A 23,266-nucleotide genomic window follows, 5' to 3' on the forward strand; every position below is an offset into this window, starting at 1 on the left:
CAGCTGCGTTCTCTTCGTCATTGCCAGGTAAGGGACCCTTTAGAGCTTTGTGGGTTGGGGTGGTAGTGGTATGTGTGTATGGGGGGAGAGTGGGGTTTGTATCATCCATTGTGTCCAGCTCCCTGTTATTCTAGGGTTACTGTATGTGACATGGGGCCATATGGTGTTGATGAGGAGTTGTGGGAAGAGGGCACAAAAAATGGGTAAGGAGACAAAATCTTTGACTCAGAATCAAGATATCTAGGTTGTATCCCTGTACCCTCACCTAAAAAGTCACCATGTGACTTTGGACAGACTATCTCCCTCTCTGCCTTAGTTTTCCACTATGAAATCTGCCTCTTTACCATCCTTATTGCATAAGCATCAGATCCAGGGTCAAGGGCCCAAGGACTTTCTGCTCCCTTTCCTTCTTGCCAGGGCCTCTGGGAAATTCTAAGAGTTGGGAATTGACATTGACCTTCAGATCTCAGGATCTGTTTCCAAAAAATTGAATTCCAACAACTCTAGGCTCTGTCTCAGTGATGAGGACCATCCATGCCATTCAAGGGAGGGCTGAGTTGATAACTAAAGATGGAACCTTTGGGAGGTGATCATCCTCAGTGCTGCCAGGGGCAGCCAAGTTCCACTGCAATGTTGAGATTGCAATAGGTGTACAAGAGCCAGTGAGATTTAGCCTCAGTCAGACAACCTTCACAGCATACAGAGAGCCTGGTGCCACACACACAAGTAATTGTGTACCCATGCACCCATGCACACATCACACATGTATTTATGGGTATGTGTTCATGTGCACTCATGCACACATTGTATGGTTTAGCACACATGCACAATCAACATGTCTGCTTGACCACTCCTCCACACCTGTGTTTTTCCCCACAATTGCCAATCAGGGGCAAAGCAGCCACTTCAAACTGCTCTTGGTTGCTTCTCAGCCATTACTTCAACCCCCCAGCCCCTCCACAGAGCAACAGCCATCTGCCAGCTGGATGCTGTACCCAGCTCCTGCCTCTCCTAGAACATTAGCTACTTTGCTAACTCAAGAGAAGCCACAAGACTTCAACCCAGGGCTGGGTCTTGCTGCCCTGTAAGAGCAATGTGAGAAGGGAGGGGCATATCACATGCTTTTGGAGTCTTCTCAGTGATGATGTTAGCACACAGATAAGAAGAAGCTTCTTAGAGAGGCTAGGAGAGATCAGAGTGATTGACCCCAAGTGGCTTATGATGCAGGTTCAGGGTCAGAAACAAGAAACTCTCTGAATTGTCTACAGCAAGAAGGAGACTGAAGCTTGTGGAAGACAATGGGAGCATTGATGTCTACTGAACCTAAGGAGATAGTTGCTTGGCCATGAGTCCAGGGAGAAAGAAAGGTTCAGGGAGTCAAGGGAGGGAGGTGTCTGAGAATCAAGGCGAGGGAGGGAAGTGTCTGGTATAGTTCAGGGATGTCTGTGTTTGTTGGTGAGGTTAGGGAATGAGATAGCTTGGAGTTAGATCAGCATCTGAAGGTATCTCTTGGATAATTAAAGGAGAAATATGCTTGTATAGGAGTTTATGAAAAGAGGTCTTACTGAAAGTATCCAGGGAGAAGAATGTCTAGTGAAGTCATGAAGACATCTTGTCTCTGGGCAAGGTTAAATGTATACCCAACATAGCTGTTGCCTTCAACCAATGCAACCAATTCCAATGCCAGAGCCTTTTCAGCTTCCTAGATCCTTCAAGTAAGTATTAGTGAAGGTCAGGACAGGGTTAGGATGAATGGCCTTAGAGAGCATAGGGAGCAGCCAGGATGGGAAGGGACTGAGGGTCCTACAAGAGTTGAATGAAGGAACTAGGAATGCCTAGTCTAGATCAGGGAAGACTTAGTGGGGACCTAATAGCTGTCAAGGACTGTTATGAAGAAAAAAAGATTAGACTTGTTCTGCTTGGCTTTAGAAAACAGAACCAGGAACAAATAGAGAAAGATAGGAAAAGGCAGATTTAGGCTTAACATCCAAAGGACTATAAGCTCCTTGAGAGCAGGAATTGTTTCATTTCAGTATTTCTATCCCAAACACACCAGACAGCACTTTGAACATAATAGGCAAAGGATAATAGGATCATAAATTTAGAATCGAATGGGGCATTAATAAATGGCTTCATTTATCTAACCCCTTCACTTTATAGATGAGGAAACTGAGGCAGACAGAGGGCAAGTGACTTTTCCAGAGTCACTCAGCCACTAAGTGTGTGAGGAAGTGTTTGAATTTGACTCTTCCGGACTCCAAGCCCTACATTAGCCAATTGTGTAAATGCTTGTCAAATTTAATTGAAGAAGTAAGGCTTCCTAAAAATGAAATGAGTTCTCTGGCAAGCTGGTAGGTTCCTCGTCACTGAAGGAGTTTGATCCGAAACTTAATGAGCATATGCTAGGAAGCTATAGAGGGGATTCATGCTTCAGCTGAGGGATGAACCAGATGACCTTTGACCTCCTTTATTTTGAGGTTCCATAATTCTGGGCACTATTCAGTGGTTGCTTATTAACCAACACACTGCCTTCCTTTAGCCAACTATCACCCCTCCCAGTCATGTCTCAGTGTGACAGGGTCCCTGATGCCAGAAGATATGAAACACATCAACCAAATGAGAATTAGGTATTCTGGCTCATGCCATAGCCTCCTTTAGGCATACAACCTGAGGATCAAAGGGTCAGGGATCCCAGCTCTAGCTCTGAATTAACTCGAGTATGCAAAGGACCCTTGGGTAGTAGAAAATAATAGTGATGTTATTGAGCTTCCCTCCCATGATCATGGGGCCTAAGGAGTCTGAGAAAGGGAGTACAGGAGGCATCTTAATTTCTAACAAGATGGGGCAGGCGGGATGTCATGTAGAGCCTGAGTTGGGAACACCCACATAATGCCCATTCCATCATCAGAACTGAGGAGAAGATTGCTGCCATCATTGAGCCCTGTCAGGTGAGCTGGTGCCCTGTCTGCTCTTACATAATAGCTGACTTTTATGTAGGTTTAGAGGTTTAGAAAACCCTTTAACTACATTACCTAATCTGAACTTCACCAAAACCTTTTGAGGTAGGCAATATGAAAGAGAGTTGGACTCAGAACCTGAAAAACTTGAGTTTGAATCCTGCCTCAGCACTTTGCTGGCTGTGTAACTCTGGGCAGGTCATTTAACCTCTTGCAGCCTGTTTTCTCATTCATAAAATGGGGATGATAACAGCACCTACCTGCCAGGGTTGTTATGAGAATCAAACGAGATAACATGTAAAGTGCTTTGCAAACCTTAACGTATTCTATAAATGCTAACTGTTTTCAATACAGACATTATTATATTAGAGGTAGGGAGACTGAAGCTCAGAGAGGATAAGTGATTTTCCCTGTCACACAGATAGTGAATGGCAAAATAGTGATTCTAACTCAGATTTTCTGACTACAAATCCAGTATTTTTTACATTGTACACTTTACTACTTCTAATCTTATAAAGAGACAGAAACAAAACACACACACACACACACACACACGCACACACACACACACAAAAACCCTTCACTATGTATACTCAGATAAGTCACTTAACCTCTGAGCCTCTGTTTCCCCATATGCAAAATAAAAGGTTTGGACCAGATGGTCTCTGAGTTCCTTTTGAGCTCTTAAAATATTTCCAACTCTAATTCTAGGGGAGGCAAATAGGTCAGAAGTAATTCAAGAAAGTTAGACTGGAATGCCCTCCAGAACTAACCCAGTCCCTTCACAGAAAACCCTACCAAGGGAATTGAAAATACTGGGGCTCAGACCTGTATCTTAGAGACAATTCAGGTCCTGGGGATTAAGTAGAAGACTTCTTGATCTCACCCTTGTCAGAGGGGAACCACTGTCTTTTTGTGGGTCTTTTCTGGAAACCAATCCTGTCCAAGTCATACCTCTGACCTTGGAGACCTTGCACTGTTTCAGGGGCCACTGCTGTTTCCCTCATCTGTTCCAGCACATCTGGCTCACACTTGGACATGACCTTGAACTTTCTTCCTCCTCCAGGCAAGTGATAGGTTTGGCACTTTCCCCCTCCCCCCTTCATCTGGCTCCTATAGGAGAATCCCCTTGACTTTGGTCTCAAGCCTAGGGCAAGAATGAGACACACTGACAAATGAATAAATGGCCCCTGGGGTATTTTTTTAATTCCAATATGACAAGAATTCCAAGGCTCAGAGGGCCAATATTAGTTCAGATCAGAAATCCTAAAGAGCCAGAGGGAAAGGATGGGGGCAGGCGGGATGAAGGTTAGCATTTCAGACCAGTCCAGGGACCAAAACCCAAATCTGCAGATACTTTTCATATTTTATCTGGAATAATAATAATAATAATCCCCCCTTAAAGCCCAACCCATCATCCATGTTGTGAGGTTAGAATGGGAGGGAGGTGGGGATCAATAGCAAAGCAACAAAAAGCCAGCCAGGGTCATGTATAGGGAGCACTTTCTGTTCTCTGAGACCACTACAGTACCTGGATGGGCCTGGTAGCTCTGGGTTCTTACAGGGTCTGCAACCCAGTCAGTGTGATGGAACTGCCCTGTGAAGAAATGCCTGGGGGAGCATAAGGTTGAAATGTGGTCCTGCTGAAAAACCATTGCAATGATTAGCTTGACACTGAAGATCTAAGCATACATTTACCTTCTGGTACCAGAATAAGGCAAGATTCACCAAAACCAACCAGAAATACCAGTAAATGCCCTGCCTGCTGAAAATGCTTACATGCTCTTTCCACTTTAGTGCACTACCTCTACTTTTCTAAAGAGAAGGCAGCACACACACACACACACACACATATGGTGCTCACCGCTAAAACTAGCAAACCATGGAAGACATGATCAGCCAGTGGTATATTAAAAACAAACAGGTAACGTCACCAGAATTAGGCAAAGCACTGCTTTTTGTCAATGGTGCCCTCATCTACAGGTCACACAACAACATATTGCTGTCTAATGTAGGGAAATTATAAAAATTAACTTCATCCCAAAACCTAGATTGGACAAAATGCAAGATAAAAGAAGAAGGAGCAGTTGAAGACCTTAAAGTCATTAAAGATCTTCATTTAATGCAAACTTTAGAAATTATAACTAATACAGAAAAGGATGACCAAGTCCTGATCATGTAATTTTGAAATGGAAATGTGCATCCTATGATTAGAATTCTGAAAAGTCCTTTTTGAGTTTGACACCATGAATCCAAGCTAAATCAGAATAATTTTTTTAAACTAGTATCTGGTATAACCATCATGAGCAAATTCATTCTCCCATAGTATTTAACAGAAAGTTTAAGGACATTTTAGGATCTGCACATAGTAGTATACATGGCAGCTGTTGCCATGGTAACAAACCAAGGAGGATGAGTGGAGTCATCAAGAAATAGAGGCATCTAACACTACTATGGCAGAAGTGACTTGAGAAAACCCTTAAAGATCTGTGAAAAAGAACTGGAAAATCACAACAATATCTGGCTGGTACATGAATTAGAAATTTTGAATATCATGTTCGTATTTTTAGCTGTCTAGGTGTATATGGTGTTAGCCATATACAGTGCTGAACATGAAGTCAAGAAGACCCAAGTTCAAATCCGGCCCAAGACTAGCTGTGTGATTCTGGGCAAGCAATTTAACTTCTGCCTGCCTCAGTTTCCTCATCTGTAAAATTGGGATAATATAGCACCTACCTTGCAGAATTATTGTGAGGTTCAAATGAGATAATATTTTAAAGCACTTTAAAGTGCTATATAAATGCTAGCTATTAGTTTGATTATATTGCTCAGTTAAAGGCAAAAAGAAAATGAAACACGTGGAAAATAATCCAGAAAGCAAAAGGATATCAGAAATTTGAAATTCCTTTATAAAAGTTTAAAAGTTAAGGCAGTACAAGTAGTAAAAGCAGTTAGAAAACAAAACAAAATAAAAGTTCAACATCAGTACAAGACTTTAATACAGAGCCTTGAGAAGTAAAGCAACAAAAATCCTAGTGGGATGAAGATACGGAAAATTTCCAATTATCTCCCTAGTCACAAGAATTCTAGAACAATGGAAATTCTAGTTGGATCAAACAAATACCAGACAACTTTCACATCACCAATGCAATGAATAATAGAACTGTTCTCTTAAAGGAGGTGACTACAACTCCAGCGTCCTTGCAAAACTGCACAGCGGTTAGACCATATAAGAACTATAATTATTGGAGCAAATATTTCACAGTTGCAAATGAAAGAACCAGTCCTGCTTTCCAGTGAAGCAGCAAGGAACCCAGAGGGAGAAGGGAGAAATCACGTGTCAGTCAAGTTAAACTACCACCACCTGCCCTGTGACTCTGATGAAGACATTCCAAAACCCAAGACTGTTGGGAATGGTAGTGCCATTCACACTACCAGTCCTGCTTCCAGACCAGCTTACTCAGCCATAATCCTGGAGAGCAACCAACCTGGAGATGTGATCTGGTCACTGCTTCTGCAAATGCTACAACCTTTGCCTCCTCAGCAACCACAGCTACTGAATTCTCAGAAAAGAGAGTTCCTACCACCAAACTCCTGTCAACTGGTTCAACATCAGAAACAGATATCATTTGATCAGTGGATATGACATTAAGTAAGATGTATTACCAATTGCTTTGCTGTTGCACCCTAAAAACCATGAGATCTTGCCATCTGAGCTGAAACCTCCTATATGTGTCATCTCTTCCATTACAATGTGAGCTCTTTGAGAGCAGGGACTGTCTCCATTTTTCCCTTTGCATATCCCCAGTACTTAGCACAATGCTTTGCATGTAGTAAGTGCTTAATAAATGCTTTTAAAATGATTTATTTCATTCTTAACAAGAGGAAGTATATATCTTTTATTAAAGGATGAGAACACCAGGGACCTCTTTCAATGCAAGTCAGTTATATTCTTATGCACTTCACAAAAAGCATTTACAGTTTGAATCACTTAAAAAAATCTATAAATACAAGAAAATAATATATTGGCCAAGGAACAAAAAGAGTGTGTCAAAAAGTCCCAGAGGGTATAAAAAGTAACTTATTACCATTTCAGTAGTTATGGAACAAGCTGCCCCAAAGTGTCATGAGGTTTATACTCCCTTTGTTAATTATCTCAGAACCTTTGATTCAGTTGTATACTTATGGTTTATTCATGTAATGCAAATGTATAAAATAGATCCAAGTGTAGTAAGAACTGTAGCATTTGATGACCATGTGGAAAACTGTATTCTCTGTAAAATACATTATCAACACAATAATGTCAGTAACAACTGACATAAAACATGGCATTTGAGGAGGAAACCAATTAAGCCCACTTAGGTTTGCCTGGCCTTAAATATATTATTCTTTATCCTAAATAGTATTAAATATAGTCTCTAAATTAAAGGAGAAGTTGAAACAAAGCATCTTAATAATCACTGGGTAATATGAATGATGTCAAGCTATATAGTTCCACTGAAAAACACATTAAACAGCAACTTCTGCTCATTGAATCTTGCTCAATGATACAAAAATTTCACCTGGACTCCCCAAAATGCAAAAATTATAATGTATTCCAATGAAAAGTAGAGACTGAAGGCTTCAAGCTTAAATCTAGAAGTCACATTGACCCAATGATTGAAGGTGATACCTGCAAATACCTTGGTCTCATCCAGACAAGAAACATCAAACATAAAGATTTCAAAGGGAAGCCTAGGTTTGAATGCGTTAAGAGATTTATTAGCATTCCAAAATAAAAGATGTACGGGAAGAACATATATGCAAAACCAGGCAGATATATACTCTTGGAACCATAAAGTATACAATAATAGATTTGGAAAGTATTCTCACAAAACCCTAAATGATATTATTGAAACACATAACCCTAAGGCAGCTATAGAAAGATTAACACTTCCTCACCAAAAAGGAGGAAGAAGGTTTATAGGCATCCTTAGAGCACTTGACAAACTAGTAGAAGACGTAAAGAAATACTTTTGGAACAAGCAAACATCATTTCCATGAGCAATAATAAAGGCTGAGAGGAAATTCACGATATTAGATTTGTCAAATATAACTGAATGTGGTTTACCACTGGATGGATTCTATGAAAAGGCTAACATCAAAGACTGGAATCAAAAGGTTCGGCATGGATGATGTCCACATGAACTCCACATGAACAAGCAATATTTCAATGATGGAACATTGAACAGGTGGCTGAATTATGTGGATGTTTATAAGTACAAAAGGGTTTATAATGACGATTCAGGATCAGGTCATTACCACCTGGAATTAACATCAGGTTTATCCTTAAGAAGTCCAGACCTAGGGACCAATGTAGGTTAATCAAAGAAAGGTAAAACTATCTACATATTATCATAGACTGTAAATAATTAGCACATACTCAATACCTAGCAACTTGTGACCTGTTAGCTAGAACTGTATATCAGAAACTCTTTATCTTTCATTGACTGGTATATGACATTCCCATTCTACAAATGTAGACTTTGAAACATCTTGGAGAATTTCACCCTAAACTGTACTCGGTTTGGACCATTATCAAAGACCAAGCTCTTGCCCATAATTGCCCAATCATGACATTGATCCATAAAAGCTTAAGAAGATATTTTTTAATTTATTTATTTTTTAAAATAAATTTATTTATTTTTAGTTTTCAACATTTACTTCCACAAGGAAGGATGTTTTTAATAGATACCATCACACCAAACACTCATAATCACCCAGCTACATAGAATGAAAGGTTTTCAAAATATAGAGACCTAGCAGAGAAGGTCAGAAGCATACTGAGAATAGAATGAGGTACACATCATCCCCAGGGGCCTGTTTCACAACCAGTTGTAGTAAGGACCTTTCCAAGGTGCCTATAGAAGATGAGTTTAAATCGGAATCCTTTGGGGAAAAAAACTACAAAAAGCAGTTGTTTGAGCGGTCCATTTACATTATTAATTATATATTATTATATTATTATTAATATTAAATACAAGGAATAATAGTAGGATAGCAATTTGCCCAAGGATTATTTCTATCTGAATTCCATCAAAAGAGATGAGAAGATGATAATCATGGTAATAACTGTTATTTTTATAGCACTGAAAGGTTTGCAAAGCGTTTTGCCAATAATAATCCTGTGATGTAGTTCATGCAAAGGCTATTATGCCCATTTTACAGAAAAGAAAATTGAGGCACAGGGAGGTCCCACAGCTACTATATGTCTTGGCTTGGACTAAACTCAGGACTACTGACCCGAGTATTCTTTCTGGAGTCAAAATATTGACCTTCCTCTTTGAAGCCCTTCTCTAAGCCCCTGGGGAACTGATCAGAGAACAGGGCCAGGCTCCAGCTCTTGAGTCATCTTCCTGGTTTTGAGTCATTTGGGGCAGAGCAGGAGCTATGAGCTGTCAATGAGGACCCGTGTGTTGGTTCAGCCTCCTCCATCTGGTTCCTCACTGTCATCCCCCACATCTTTCCAATAGGCCCATGTTTTTCCTTTCCTGTCTCTTGCTTTCCTTTAAAGCTCCGAGGAGGCGTCAAGTCCTTTGTCAGAGCTTTCTCTGGAGAGGTAATTTGAGATCTAAGAATTTCAAGTTTGGGTCTTCTCTTTGGTGCTTTCTTTGAAATGCTTACCCACCCACCCACCCCACCTCCATCCACCACCCCTACAAACAGACCAAAAGAAAGAGCCATTCGAAATGATACAGTCCTTGGTCAGCAAGGATTTTTGCTCTAAGCCTCCCAACTCTGAAGAGGGGAGACTAGCTCTGGACGGGACCTCAGCCTTAGCATTTACAACCCTCCCTGAGTAGCCAGTCCTGTTGTTACACCCAAAGAGGTTCCTTGTAATGGGAGCCTTCGTTGTGCCTCTTGTCTCTTTAACGATCCCACAAGCCTTTGAAAGCCCTGGAGACACTGTCTGGCAACTTGATAATTGTCTAAGTATTCCTTGTAATGTGAGCAGTGCCAACCAGTGGTCTCTGTCTCTCTCTGTCTCTCTGTCTGTCTGTCTCTCTCCTCCCTCCCTCTCTATCCCTCCTTCCTCTCTCTTTCCTCCCCCTTGCCCCCCATGGTCCTGGAAGCTGATTTTCCCCTTTCCTGACTTCATTTCAACGTCCTTCTACCATAAACCAGTCTAAAACTCTCTTGGCCTTTTACCTCCCAATCTAGTGGGGTGTCTTAGAGAGTATCTCCTGAAGGAACAATTCAAGACGACTTCCTGAAGGAAAGGTTGCAGAAGCTGTGGAATGAGTGGCCATCTAGGGAGGATAAACAAGAAATTGTAAGGCTGGTAGAAGGGAAAGAACCTGGGTTTGATTCCCAGCTTTGACCCTTAAGTGATGATCTCTGTGCCTCAATTTGCTAGTCTAATGAAGGAAGATAATAAGCCTTTAACTGCTTACCTCACACAGAACTTTAATAGTTTCTTATCCTTTCTACTAGATGATCTTTGATCCAAGCTGCTTCTCATTCAGGAAGACTTACTGGACTAACAGACTGTGATCTAGTCAGGTCAAGTCAACAAGCATTTATTAAGTACCAACTATGTTCCAGGTGCTGTGCTAAACACAGAGGATACAAAGAAAGACAAAGAAAAAAAAGCCAGTCCTGGCTCTCTGGAAGTTCACAGTCTAATAGAAGAAAGAGAATTAATTTAAAGCAATTTTGACATCTGTCTAGGCTTTAGGAGAAAGAAAAGGAGAAACGTGGGCCTGGTGATGTGTTTGGGGGGGGGGCTGTCATGGGAGTTTGTTTGTTTTTGCCTTTCTTTGTGATCCCAGTGCTTAGCACAGTGCCTAGCACGTAGTAGGTGCTCATTAAATGTTTGCTGACTTGACTTGACAGAGCAAACCCCAACCCCAGGTAGTTCCTGATAGACTAGCCTTCAAAGATCCCACCCTGATATCTTTTGATTGGAGGCTGATCCCAGAGATTCCACTCCACTCTTAAGTCCCTGCCCCAGAACCAACCCTAACTCTCCTCTGGCAATGGGGCAAGATGGCAGCAGGGAACAGAGCCAGACTCAGGCTTTATCTCGGAACTCCTAGGGTTCTCCTGAGGGAGGAAAGGGGGAGAATAATTAGCCCATCTGGCTTGAAGGCAATTACACCAATTAGGCCTTGGATCCAATTGCTCAGGGGAGGTTGGGATCCTGAGGGGATGTGTCTCCACGGCTGTGAAACCATTAACTCAGTCAGAGAAAGGGCAGACCCCCGGGAGCAGGGTCTTGGCTCAAGGGCCAGCACTGTCTCATGGTCTATCATGAAAAGAAAGTTGGCAGTCACTAACTTGATTTCCCTTTGCATGGCTATCTTCAAGGCTGCTGATTGGTTTATTTTGAGTAATACAAGGATAATTTGCCAATTCTCTTTTCCTTATGGCCATTAGGGTATTTGAATGTCCATAAACGCATTTGAATCTCAAGTTTTGTATTTTGTAGGAGGTACTCTGCCTCAGACAACACTTTTCTGCTGTTACTTCAGGACTTGAGGCTTAGCTTTCACTCTGATCATGACCATAAATGGAGTTCTGAGTCACTGGTTTTGTAATTGTTATTCCCTTAACCAGCTATTGGGCTGCTTGGTCCGGTTCTGTGCTGTTAATGTAGGAGGTGTTAGGTGCTCATCCGGTCACTTGTCCCCTTCTCATGTCTCAGCTCACCACTCCTCCCTGTGTTTCTCTGAGCCCCCTTCCCCGGACCATCTCCCACCCTCTATTCTCAGTCTCACAGCTCCCCTCTCCCTTCTCCTCCACAGGTTCAGCCCTTATGAATGGTACGATGCACACCCATGTAACCCTGGCTCAGACATCGTGGAGAACAACTTCACTTTACTCAACAGCTTCTGGTTTGGGATGGGCTCCCTGATGCAACAAGGTAGGACCTGCTCAGCCTGCTCCAAATCCCAATGCTTCCACCCTCCCTTCTATGGCTTCCCCCTCCTCTAGTCCTGCCTCCAATTCCTGGAGGTCAGGGCTGGGGTCATCAAGCTCAGACATTAGCCAAGGGGCCAGACTGACCTGGACAACAAGACAGGGCCCCCCTCCCCCATAGAAAGGGATGAGAGGCTGGACTAGGTGACCCCTAAAGTCTCTTCCAGCCCTGGGATTCTGTGGTCCTTTTTTGATCCTTCTCTGTCATTAAATCCTCAACTCTGTTCCTGTGCCGGGGCAAGGGCTGGAATAACCAGACTATGCATGAGATGCTACAAGTTTAAGGAGAACCCTTGAGAAAGGGCACAGGGTCAGCTAGAGATCCATTGTAGAGCCCCAGCCTAGAATGGAATTAATTTATGTCACCACCATTGTCACCACTGAAATCACCAGTGTCTTCACCATCACCATCATAATAGCTGGCTTTTATAAAGCATTTTACAGTTTGCTAAGCCCTTTAAAGACAAATATTAACCTCATTTGATCCTCATAACAACTCTGGGTGGTGGGTGCTATTTTTATCCCCATTTTACAGATGAGAAAACTGAGGCAGACAGCAGTTAAATGACTAGCCCAGCATCGCACAGCGTCTAAGGTTGCATGTGAACTTGAGTCTCCCTGATTCCAGGACCAGCACTCTATCCACTATGCCACCCCATAGAATCACAGGATAATGGAAGGGACTCTGAAAGGTTTTTATCAGCTCCTACTCCCTTATTCAGACAGTAGGTAGGACTGACAGACCCAAGGAGAGCCACTTCCCTGGGAGGCCATCCTGGGGATGGAAGTCATCTTTCCCTATGAAGCCCTCTCTGGAGAGGGGGCCCTGTCGCTCATCAAGTGTTTATTAAGTGCCTCCTGTCTCAGGCTTTAGAATGTCCACAGAATAAAGTCTGCTTTGCTCTCTTCCCCACCCTCCCACCCCAACCTGCTCCCCTTTCCTGCCCCTCCCTCTGGCCCAGAGACCTGCCCTCCGCTTAGCCTTGGTTCATTAGGAGACACATTCAAAATAGCAGATGAGCTTAAACTCACTGAGGCAAGACAGGAGCAGAGCCTGAGAAAGAGGCCTGGCAATTGCCTGATTGATGTATACCCTCCCCCTCCCTTCTTGCTCTCTCTCTCTCTCTCTCTCTCTCTCTCTCTCTCTCTCTCTCTTGATTAGTGAGGACTGTCTATTAGGAGCACTTGCTAGGATTACTGTGGGAATGCCACTCCACTGCTACTGCTCCCAATTAAGTGAAGTCCTTGCCCAAGAGCCTGCAATCACTTTTTCTCTAGGGCCCCAAGCCTCTCCCTCCATCTTCGCTCCAAAGGTTCTTGTTGCCAAAGGCTGGGGGTAGGAGGAAGGTAGAGTGGTGAAGGAGGCTGGGCCTTCCCCAGGGAGCTTTCCAAGGTATGTTTTAACAAGAAACTCAGAGAGTGAGGGGATGTCGTGGGTCTCTTCTGGAGGGATGAAGCCCCTGATGGCAAGCCCCATGGCCTGGCCCCCAAAGTACCTACTCCTGACAGAGGCGACCCTGCATAGACCAGGCTCTAGATCATGCCCAGTGCCCCATCCCCAAAAGCTCCTTCTAATGGGGCAAATGGGCCAAGCATTTTATGTCTCAGGCACAAGGGAGGGAGGAGGAAAACAGTCACCTTGCAGAGAGGTCAAGGGGGGCTCAGGGTGGTCTTCAGGAGGTGTTATTGGGGTAAAGAGTACGCTCCCGTCTCTCTTCATACCTGCTCCGTCTCATGCCTGAGCGTGCTCACACCACACCGCAAAGAGACAGACAGCTGCTCAGAAAGACAAGGTCAGGTGGCAATCAGCCCTCACTTAGCCAAATGCTTGTTGACTGGCTGACTAGACTCGGAGTCATGAACACCTAGGGTTTGAATTTTGCCTCAGACACTTAGCTGTGTGACTCTAGGCAAGTTACTTAATACAGCTGCTGCTTCTTCGCTGGTACATTGAGGGAGATTGGACTTAATGACCTCTAAGGTCTCTGCAAAGTCTAGATTAAGAACCCTATGACCCTATGACTTTGGCATTATTGACAATTTCAGATTATCAGCTCAATTGCCTTGGTCCAGTTGCATGGACAGTAAGAGTTGAATGTAACCAAGAATTCAGAAATAACTCCTCCTGCCATAAACCCCAGGGCCAATGTTCTGTGTTCCCCTTCAAAGCTTGGAAGAGATCAGACACAGGAAATGCATGGATGGATCACAGATTTAGAATCAACAGGGACCTCAGAGGTCACCTATTTCAAACTCTTCAATCAAAGAAACTGAGGCCAGAGAGATTTAAATAAGGTAACATAAGTTGTAAGCAATAGTCAGCAATTGAATCAGGGTCTTATAACATTTAATTTAGTATGATTCCAATGTATCATACTGTCTCATGAAAGCCTATCCACTAGGCAAGAGAGAAAAACAAAGACACTAAAAATAATGATAGCACCCATCTCTGTAGTACATTAAGGACTCAGTCTCCTCACCTGTAAAAATGCATGAAGTAAGCTAGTTAGGCTTTATGGTCCCTTCCAACTCTAAATCTATGAGACTATGATCCTCTCAGGTTTAGAAAGTGCTTTTCCTCCCAAGGTAGGTAGTGCAAGTATTATTTTCACCATTTTACAGAAGAGTAAACTGAGTCCCAGAGTGGTTTATAGTAGTAATGGTGGTGGTTGTAATCTTCATCATTGTCATCATCATCATCATCATCAGCATCTCTTTCCAGTAAAGACAGTGCCTACAAAGATGACACCATATATCCAAAAAAATATGGACTTACAATACGTGAAGGATCCATAATTTTATCAGTGTGGGTGATGTCATTCAACAAGTATTTAATAAAACACCTTCTGTGTACAAAGTCTCAAGAAAGGCGCCCAACCCCTCCACTCCTTTGTAGATGGCCTTTTTGAACTGATATAACTAAAACAACTCATCCCTGGGTGGCTACTCTTCTGTGATGAATCTCTCTACCTAGATAGGCTGGTCCCAAGACTGTTAACAGATATCCAAGTTTATCACTGAGCCCAAACTCAAACCCTCTCCAGCTTGGTAGGATCTGCCAAAGCTTGCATTCTGTGGCCATCAATCAATTGATCATTCAGCCAACAAGCATGCATTAAACACTTACCATGTGCCAGACAGCATACTAGGTAGGAGCTAGAGATACAAAGACGTAAGCAAAATGACTCCTGTCCTCAAAGAGCTTACATTCTAATAAGGGACACAACATCACTATATATAGACACATACAAATGCCTATAGATAACCATGGAGAGGAAGGCAAAAGCAGCTGGAGAGTCAGAAAAAGCTTCAAACACAAGTTAGTGCTTGAGACAAGTCTTGAAGGAAGACAAAGATTCCAAGAGGTGGGTAATAAGAAGGGAATGCATTTCCTAAGCAAGATAGGAAATAAAATTTCACGTATGAGAAACAGGAAAGAAGGACAGTTTGACTGAACTAAACAGTGTATGAAACGGAGTATAATTAGGCAGGAAAGGTAGGATATAGGTATGTCGTAAAGAGGTCTAAATGCCAAAGAAGGAGTTCGTTTTTGACCCACTGGAGCCACTGGAGTTTATGAAATGGGGGAAGAATTGACATGGTCAGTGATGATTTAGGAAATTCATTTTGTCCTTTTGATGGTGGAGAGTAGATTGGAGAAGGGAAACATAAAGCAAGGAAAACAAATAGGAGGCTACTGCAGCAGTTCAGGTGAGAATTGATATGAGCCTAGGGTGGTGACTGTGTGGTTGAAGAGAAGGGGACACATTGAGAAGTGTTCAAGAGGAAGAAAGAACGTTGTGTGGCAATTGATAAGATATAGGCACCAAAGCAGTGGAGAGAGTGCTGATCTCAGGGAGACCTGAGTTCAAATCTGGCCTTAAATACTTACTGACTGAGTGACCCTGGACAAGACATTTAACCTCTGCCTGCCTCAGTCTCCTCAACTATAAAGTGGGGGTGATAATAGCACCTACTTCACAGGGATATTTCGAGAATTAAATGAAATATTTCATTTAGCACATTTAGCACAATGCCAGATACATAGAAAACACTTAATAGAAGCTTATTCCCTCTCCTCCACACCCACCAGCTATGTGACCCTGGGCAAGTCACTTCATGTCTGCCTGCCTCAGTTTCCTCAACTGTTAAATGGGGATAATTATAGTACTTGCTTTCCAGGGCTACTGTGAGGATCAAATGAGATGACATTTGGAAAGCATTTGTAAAAACCTGAAAATGTCACATGAATGATAGCAATTTATTATTATTATTATCATCTGAAGCGAGGAACCAAGGAGGTTGTGAACCTGAGTACCTGCAAGGCTAGCGATGCCCTTGACAGAAGTGGGGAATGTCAGAAGTACTTGAAAGCATAACTTGTTAGAGCCCAGGAGGAAGTCAGTGGGGACAGAATAACAATGAATAAGAATCACTCACATTTCTATAGTTTCCAATATATTCTAGGGCCTCAGTGCTTCAGAGCACTGGAATATTTCCAATTTACCAAGGACTTTTTCTCACAACTGGCCTGGAGGCCGTTAATGCTAGTAGTAATACTCTCTTTTTACAATTAAGATATTGATGCTGTCTATATTTTTATAATCCTGGGTGTCACACACACACACACACACACACACACACACACACACATACACACGATTTCTTTAGAACACAAGCTGCTTGTGAGTAGGAATTATTTCTTTCTTCATACTTGTATCCTCTGTGCTGAGTATTGTGTCTAGCACATAGTAAGTGTTTGACAGAGGATTTGTTGCTTAATTGATGATTCAGTCAGTCACCTGGCATTTTTCATGTACCTACTATGTGCCAGGCACAGTGGAAAGTGGGCAGCAGTAGATAGAGCCTTGCTCCTAGAGTCAGGAAGACCTGAGTTCAAATCTGATCTCAGATACTTACTAGCTGTGTGACTTGGGAAGTCACTTAAACCTGTTTGCCTCAGTTTCCTCATCTGTAATAAGCTGGAGTAGGAAATGGCAAACCACTCGAGCACCTTTGCCAAGAAAACCCCAGCTGGGTTCACAAAGAGTTGGACATGAGTGAAACAACCGAACAATAAATGTGCTAAACCTTGGGAATACAAAGAAAGTGGAGTGCCCGGGGAGAGGAATGTGAGGAGAGAGAGAGAGGAAAAGGGTTCAGAGATGGGGGGGAATCACTCTGCCAGTAAGCTTCAGAGCTGAGATACAAACCGAGACCCCTTGACCCTATGTCTGATGCTTGCTCCAAACGTTAACCTTGCAGGGCAGTGGAATTTAGGAAGGGAGGGGAGAATTATGGAGGTACAGAGACCAGCTCAGGCAGGCCTGGAATAAATGCTTCACCTCAGGGGTTCTTAAATTTTCTGGGCCATGGTCTTTTTTGGCAGTCTGGTACCCATGTACCCTTTCTCAGAATAATGGTTTTAAATACAATAAAATAAAATAAACTTTTTAAAAACCCAGTTACATAAAGTTGTGACTTTGTCCTCCAGGTTCCCAGACCCCCTTGTAATCTACCCACAAACCACGGGGGTATGTGTGAAGAGGTTTACCTACAATTCCCAGAAAAACCTTAAAACTTTTACTCACTTATCTCTCTTTGACATCTTGCCTCCCCGGCCCGAAAAAGAACCTGGCTTCAGTTTTGTTTACCAGTCCCAGTAAACCCTTAAAGTTTTAGAAACTGCCTTATTTCCCTTTGAAAGCAAACTTCCCCTTTTAGCTCCCTTCATTATCTATTCTCATTGTCTGTTCAAATCACTCAGACATTCCAAACAGAAATTCTCACCTGGACCCTTTTCCAAACGATCCACCTCCCCCATCAACTGGCTTTCCCATTGTTTTGCCTTCCTGGCCATTCCCACCCTTAATCCCAGCTTGCTGACCACCCCCATCCAGATCTCCCTAAACACCTCCCCCCCTCACCCCAAACTGCTTGGCCACTCCTTGGACCCCTCATCCGGTCACTCCAAGCTGCTTGGCCCCTCCCCAATCAGTCTGTACTAAAGACTCATCTTTTCCCCACTCAGAAGCTGGGAATTTCTCATGCCCCTAGAGGATGAGACCCCATGCCTGCCAGTAATGGGCGTCACCTGGTCTGACCACCTTAGCCCCCAGTCAGATGCTGAGCTTTCTAGACTGCCTCACACTGCTCGTCCTTGTGACCATCACCTGACCACCTTAACCCCATTTAGATCACTGATGTTTGGGTTCCTTTGGAGTCTGGCCTATATACTTACCTTTAATAAACTTTTTCTCTGTCTGGAAGAAAATCTGAGTTGAATTCATTCAGGCAGATCCATGCCACGATCTGGGCTTTTTCCACTATCTTGGGATGCCTGTGTGCATCTAATAGCACCCCAAAACCCCCACCCTCTTCATGTGGACCCCAAGTTAAGAACCCCTGCTTTGGTTCAAGGACTCATTATCATCACCTGCACAGATGTCCTAGCCAGAGTTTTAGCCTCCCCTCAGTCCAATGCAGAATACTTGGAAATCCCTCTGAAATGGATGTCTCCTTACAGGGAGGAGGAGTGGAGCACTTTGTTATTTGCCCTTTTTTAATAGATGCCTGAGAGCCTTACATACCACTTCATCCATCCATCATCACCATTCAGTGACAGTTGTTAGAGACCTTGCCCCCCTGGATGTGGTAATGGCTCCATTTCCCCCCCTCCTGCTGCTGTCACTCTTCAAAGCTCTGTCCCCAGAAATCTTCCCCCCTCATCCCCTGATGTATTCATTCCCCTTCACCCATTTTGATTAGGAGAGAGAAAAAATAGTTGTGTATTTGAAAAACTCTCCCCTCAAGTGATTTCTTTGAGGAAAAAAAACCAGCCATTTCATATCAAAGCAGAAGCTTTTAAAACTGTGGGACCAAATACTCTGGGAAGTTCAGGAGTCACTCATTATTTAAATCTCTTGAAAGCAGTCTAGTTAATTATTTTGGTTTGAAGGTTTCCTCCAAATTATGCCCCATACCCAAGGTCAGAGATAAAGAGAGAGGCGAAAATGCTTCGCCCAAATGTTTATTTTCGCCTCGTGCTCCGTAGCTGCTTTATATTCCTACAGGCCTTTTATGTCCAAAGCATCTTCCTATACATTCTCTCATCTTTTCTTCACACTTTCCATATGAGACAGAGCCAGAGGGAGAATGAATCTCCCCTATTTTATAGATAAAGAAACAGATGCCCAGAGAGGGGAAGTAACTAGCCCAAGGTCATACAACAAAAAGGAAGCAAAGCCAACTTAAGAATTCAGAAGTATGGACTTTCCAGTCAAGGATTTTTTTTTATTCCTATGTGAAATTAGACAGCTTAGGTGGCATAATGAAGAGAGTAGTGGACTTGAATTTGAATCCTACCTCAGATAACTTATTAGCTCTGTGACCTTGGACAAGTCACTTAATTCTCAGCCTCAGTTTCCTCATCTGTAAAATGGGGATAATAATGGCACCTACCTCCTGGGGTTGTTGTGAGAAATAAATGAGACTAAATAAGGTGTCCCAAAAGTCTTAGTGCAGTTGTGCACTAATAAGCTTAAAATTACACAAAGACTATTGGGATACTCTGTATGCATACTGAAAGAAATTGTTATTAAATAACTAACTTTTGGGGAGATCCAGGGTTTTTTTTTTCCTTCCCCTTTACTACTTCCTTCATTCTCTACTAGGTCAAGTCTGCATCTGAAGGATATTGCAGATCATGAGATTGGATTATCTTTGTCTTCAATCTCAGTCAGACCCCACCCAAGTGGCAAAATCCATTGTGTTCTACTCAGGCTTGGGTGGGGAGTCGATCCTTTGTCTAGATTGCCTGAGGCCAGAGGTGGTCTGGGAGGGAGAGTGGTCAAAGTCACATCTCACAGCCCGTCAATAGAAGGGGTCCACCTCTCATTCTAATATTCATTCTCTCATTCCTTGTTAACCAATCAGAGTTGATTGCTACCCTAGGGAACACCCACTCTACCAAGGGCATATTAGCATTGAGTGGGTTCTGTGAGGGGTCTTTGGCATTTGAGAGTGTCACTGACCCTTTTTATTAATTATCCGATAACATAATTAATAAAATTCTTTATTACCTAGAAATTATCTCTCAAACTTTTTATACACCACAATACATACATACACACACACATATATCCATACATATATATTATAAACACACATACACACATATACATGGTATGTAGCAACCTCAAAGCACTATCTAATAACGATCAATAAGCAATAAACTTTATTAAGCACCTATTATGTTTCAAGCACTGTACTACGACAAAATACCAAAACAGCCCCTGCCCTCAATGGGGTGAGGGGCAGAGTGAGAAGGATATGTACATGTGTAAATATAAATATTCAAAAAAATCAATATTAAGTTGTTTTGGGAGAAGGCACTAGGATTTCGGCGGAGGGGGTTAGGGAAGCCTTCATGCAGAAGGTGGTGCTTCAGCTGGGTCTTGATGGAAACAAGAGAATATAAAAGGTGGAGATGAGGAAGTAAGTCATTCCAAGCATGGTGGGGGAGGGGGAGCATGGGAACGACACCCAAAGCAAAGGTACAAAAACGGAAATGACATGTTGTATATGAGCAATAGAGAAAAGGCCAAATCGGCTGGACCAGTGAATGCGTGGAGGGGAGTAATATGGCTGGAAAGCTATAGCAGGTTGGAGTCAAGTTGTGAATGAATTGAAAATCCAGAGTTTATATCTTATTTCACTGGTGACAGGGAACCATTGACGTTTCTGGTGTAAGCATATGGTGTGCATTTAAGGAAGATCGCTGTGGCTATTGTGTGGAAGATGTGAATTGGAGAAGGGAGGAGATGTGAAGCAGAGAAACCAATCAGGAGGCTATTGCAATAGTACAGGCAAGAGGTAGCAAAGATGTGAGCTGAAGCAGTGGCCATGTGAATAGTAAGAAGGGGTTGAATGTGGTGAATACTGGGGAAGTACAATTAACAAGATTTGTGGTGCAGTGGATAGAGTGCTGGGCCTGGAGTCAGGAACATTTGACCTCAGACGCTTACCAGCTGTGTGACCCTGGGCAAGTCACTCAACCCCGTTTGCCTCTGTTTCCTCATCTGTAAAATGAGCTGGAGAAGGAAATGCAAACCACACCACCATTTCTGCCAAGACAACCCCAAATGAAGTCACAAAGAGTCGAACAGGACTCAAACAACTGAATAACAACAACAAAATTTAAATGTTGCTGAAATGAGAGTCCAGAGACCTGGGTTCTAATTGTGACTCTAACTGGGCAAAGCCCTTCCCTTCTCTGACCTTCAGTTTCTTCCACTATAAAATGAGATTATTGGATTAGATGATCTCTAAAATCCTTCCTACCGCTGACGGCTTATGGATTCAGATACTGTAACATCCCAATTTTCCTTCCTTCCTCCCAGGCTCTGAACTAATGCCCAAAGCCCTGTCCACGAGGATCATTGGTGGCATCTGGTGGTTCTTCACGCTGATCATCATTTCTTCATACACGGCCAACCTGGCGGCCTTCCTGACAGTAGAGAGGATGGAATCTCCCATTGACTCAGCGGACGACTTAGCCAAGCAGACCAAGATTGAGTATGGGGCAGTCAAGGATGGGGCCACCATGACCTTCTTCAAGGTGAGCCCTCGAAGGGCATCTCCGCTTCATCTCCCTGCAGGGTCTCCAAGAGACCCCTTTTTTGCCTGGAAGGCTCTGAAAGGGGTGATCCAGGATCTACCCCCAGGGACCCCATCCCTAGGGGTATTTCCTCAGATGGCTTCATCCAGACAGACTCAGTGAGATATATTTAACCGCTGAGTGCCTAACCTCAGGAGACTGGGGACAGACTTGAGATGATGCTAATCATCATTCCATTAGAACTACAGCTTCTCAAAGGCAGGCACTTTTGTCTTTGTCCCCCTAGTGCCTGGTACTACTGGCCTGAATCAGGGTGCTTAATTTATGCTCATTGAATTGAATTTAAGTGATAATCATAGGTCACATAGGATCCCTGTGAGGTAGCATTACTATCCCTGCTTCACAGAGGTAGAAAGTGAAGCCCAGAGAGGGTAAAGGATTTGCCCAAGGTCACACAGCTGGAAAGTATAGACTAGAACCCAGATTTTCTAAGTCCAAGTTCAGCAATGTTTCCATAGAGTGTAGAAACAGGAAGGGCCTTTAAGAATAAGCTTGCTCAGTCCCTTCCCTGTTCAGATGGAAACACATACCCAGAGTGCTCAAGCTGAAACCCTAGGAGCATTTTGCTCAGCATGGATAGTAACAGCAGCCAGGGAGAAAACAGGGATGGCATTGGTTTGGAGCTGTGCTGCCACACCAGAATCTACCTGGTGACTGACAGAATAGCCCTTTCTTCAAATCAAGTAAAGATTTAATTGCTTTTGGAACCTCCAGGAATCTCTACCAACCTACCTGCCATTGATTACCTCCAATTTATCTTGTCTCTAATTTTACCTAATTATTTTCATGTTGTCTCCCACATTAGACTGTTGAGCTCCCTAGAAGCAGAGACTGACTTTTGCATTTCTTCGTATCTCCAGTGTTTAGCACAGTGCCTGGGATGTAGTAAGTGCTTAGTAAATGTTTGTTGACTGCCTGACCTCCTTCCAGACCATATCACCTATTACCAGCTGTGGGCTGGAAGGGTAGAATAGGCACCAGATTTCTCATCAGCTGACCCAGGTTCAAGGCCTGGCCCTGCCACTAACTACCTGTGTGACATGGGACAAGTCATAAGGAACTTATGTCGTTTGATAGAAAAAGCATTTCAGTGATTTGGAGTCAGAGAGCCTGGGTTCAAATCCCTGCTGTGATCCTTACTACCTGTGTGACCTTGGACAAGTCATAAGTACCTCTGGATCACCTTTTCCTCATCTGAAAAATGATGGAGTTGGGGGGCAGCTAGGTGGCGCAGTGGATAGAGCACCGACCCTGAAGTCAGGAGGACCTGAGTTCAAATCCAGCCTCAGACCAAACACTTGACACATACTAGCTGTGTGACCTTGGGCAAGTCACTTAGCCCCGATTGCCTCACAAAAAACAAAACAAAAAAAAAAAAACACAAACAAAAATAATGGAGTTGGAACAGACGACCTCTGAGGTGCCTTTTGGTTCTAAATTTAGGCTCCTACATACTTCTTGGGGCCTCAGTTTCCTCATCTGTTAAATGAGAATAATAATAGCTAGCATTTCTATAGCTCTTTAAGATTTACAAAGCACTTTACAAATAGTATCTCATTCTATTCTCCCAACAACCCTAGGAGGGAGGTACTATTATTATCCCCATTTTACAGATGAGAAACTGAGGCAGAAAGCAGGATCACATCACTAGTAAATGTCTAAGGCAGGG

The 23,266-nt window shown here is 43.1% G+C and overlaps 1 protein-coding gene across 1 annotated transcript in view; it reads left to right on the forward strand.

Moving 5' to 3' along the window:
• GRIK3 (glutamate ionotropic receptor kainate type subunit 3) overlaps positions 1-23,266 on the forward strand; it is a 308,237-nt gene that overhangs the window by 265,027 nt on the left and 19,944 nt on the right. Inside the window, exons 12-13 of the mRNA XM_027864465.1 lie at positions 11,644-11,862; positions 21,320-21,537. Coding sequence (XP_027720266.1) covers positions 11,644-11,862; positions 21,320-21,537 — 437 coding nt within the window. The remainder of the gene's footprint in view (positions 1-11,643; positions 11,863-21,319; positions 21,538-23,266) is intronic.

This window comes from Vombatus ursinus, unplaced genomic scaffold (genome assembly GCF_900497805.2).
Source record: "Vombatus ursinus unplaced genomic scaffold, bare-nosed wombat genome assembly UNPS02014775.1, whole genome shotgun sequence".
In the NCBI taxonomy this organism is placed as follows: Eukaryota; Metazoa; Chordata; class Mammalia; order Diprotodontia; family Vombatidae; genus Vombatus; species Vombatus ursinus.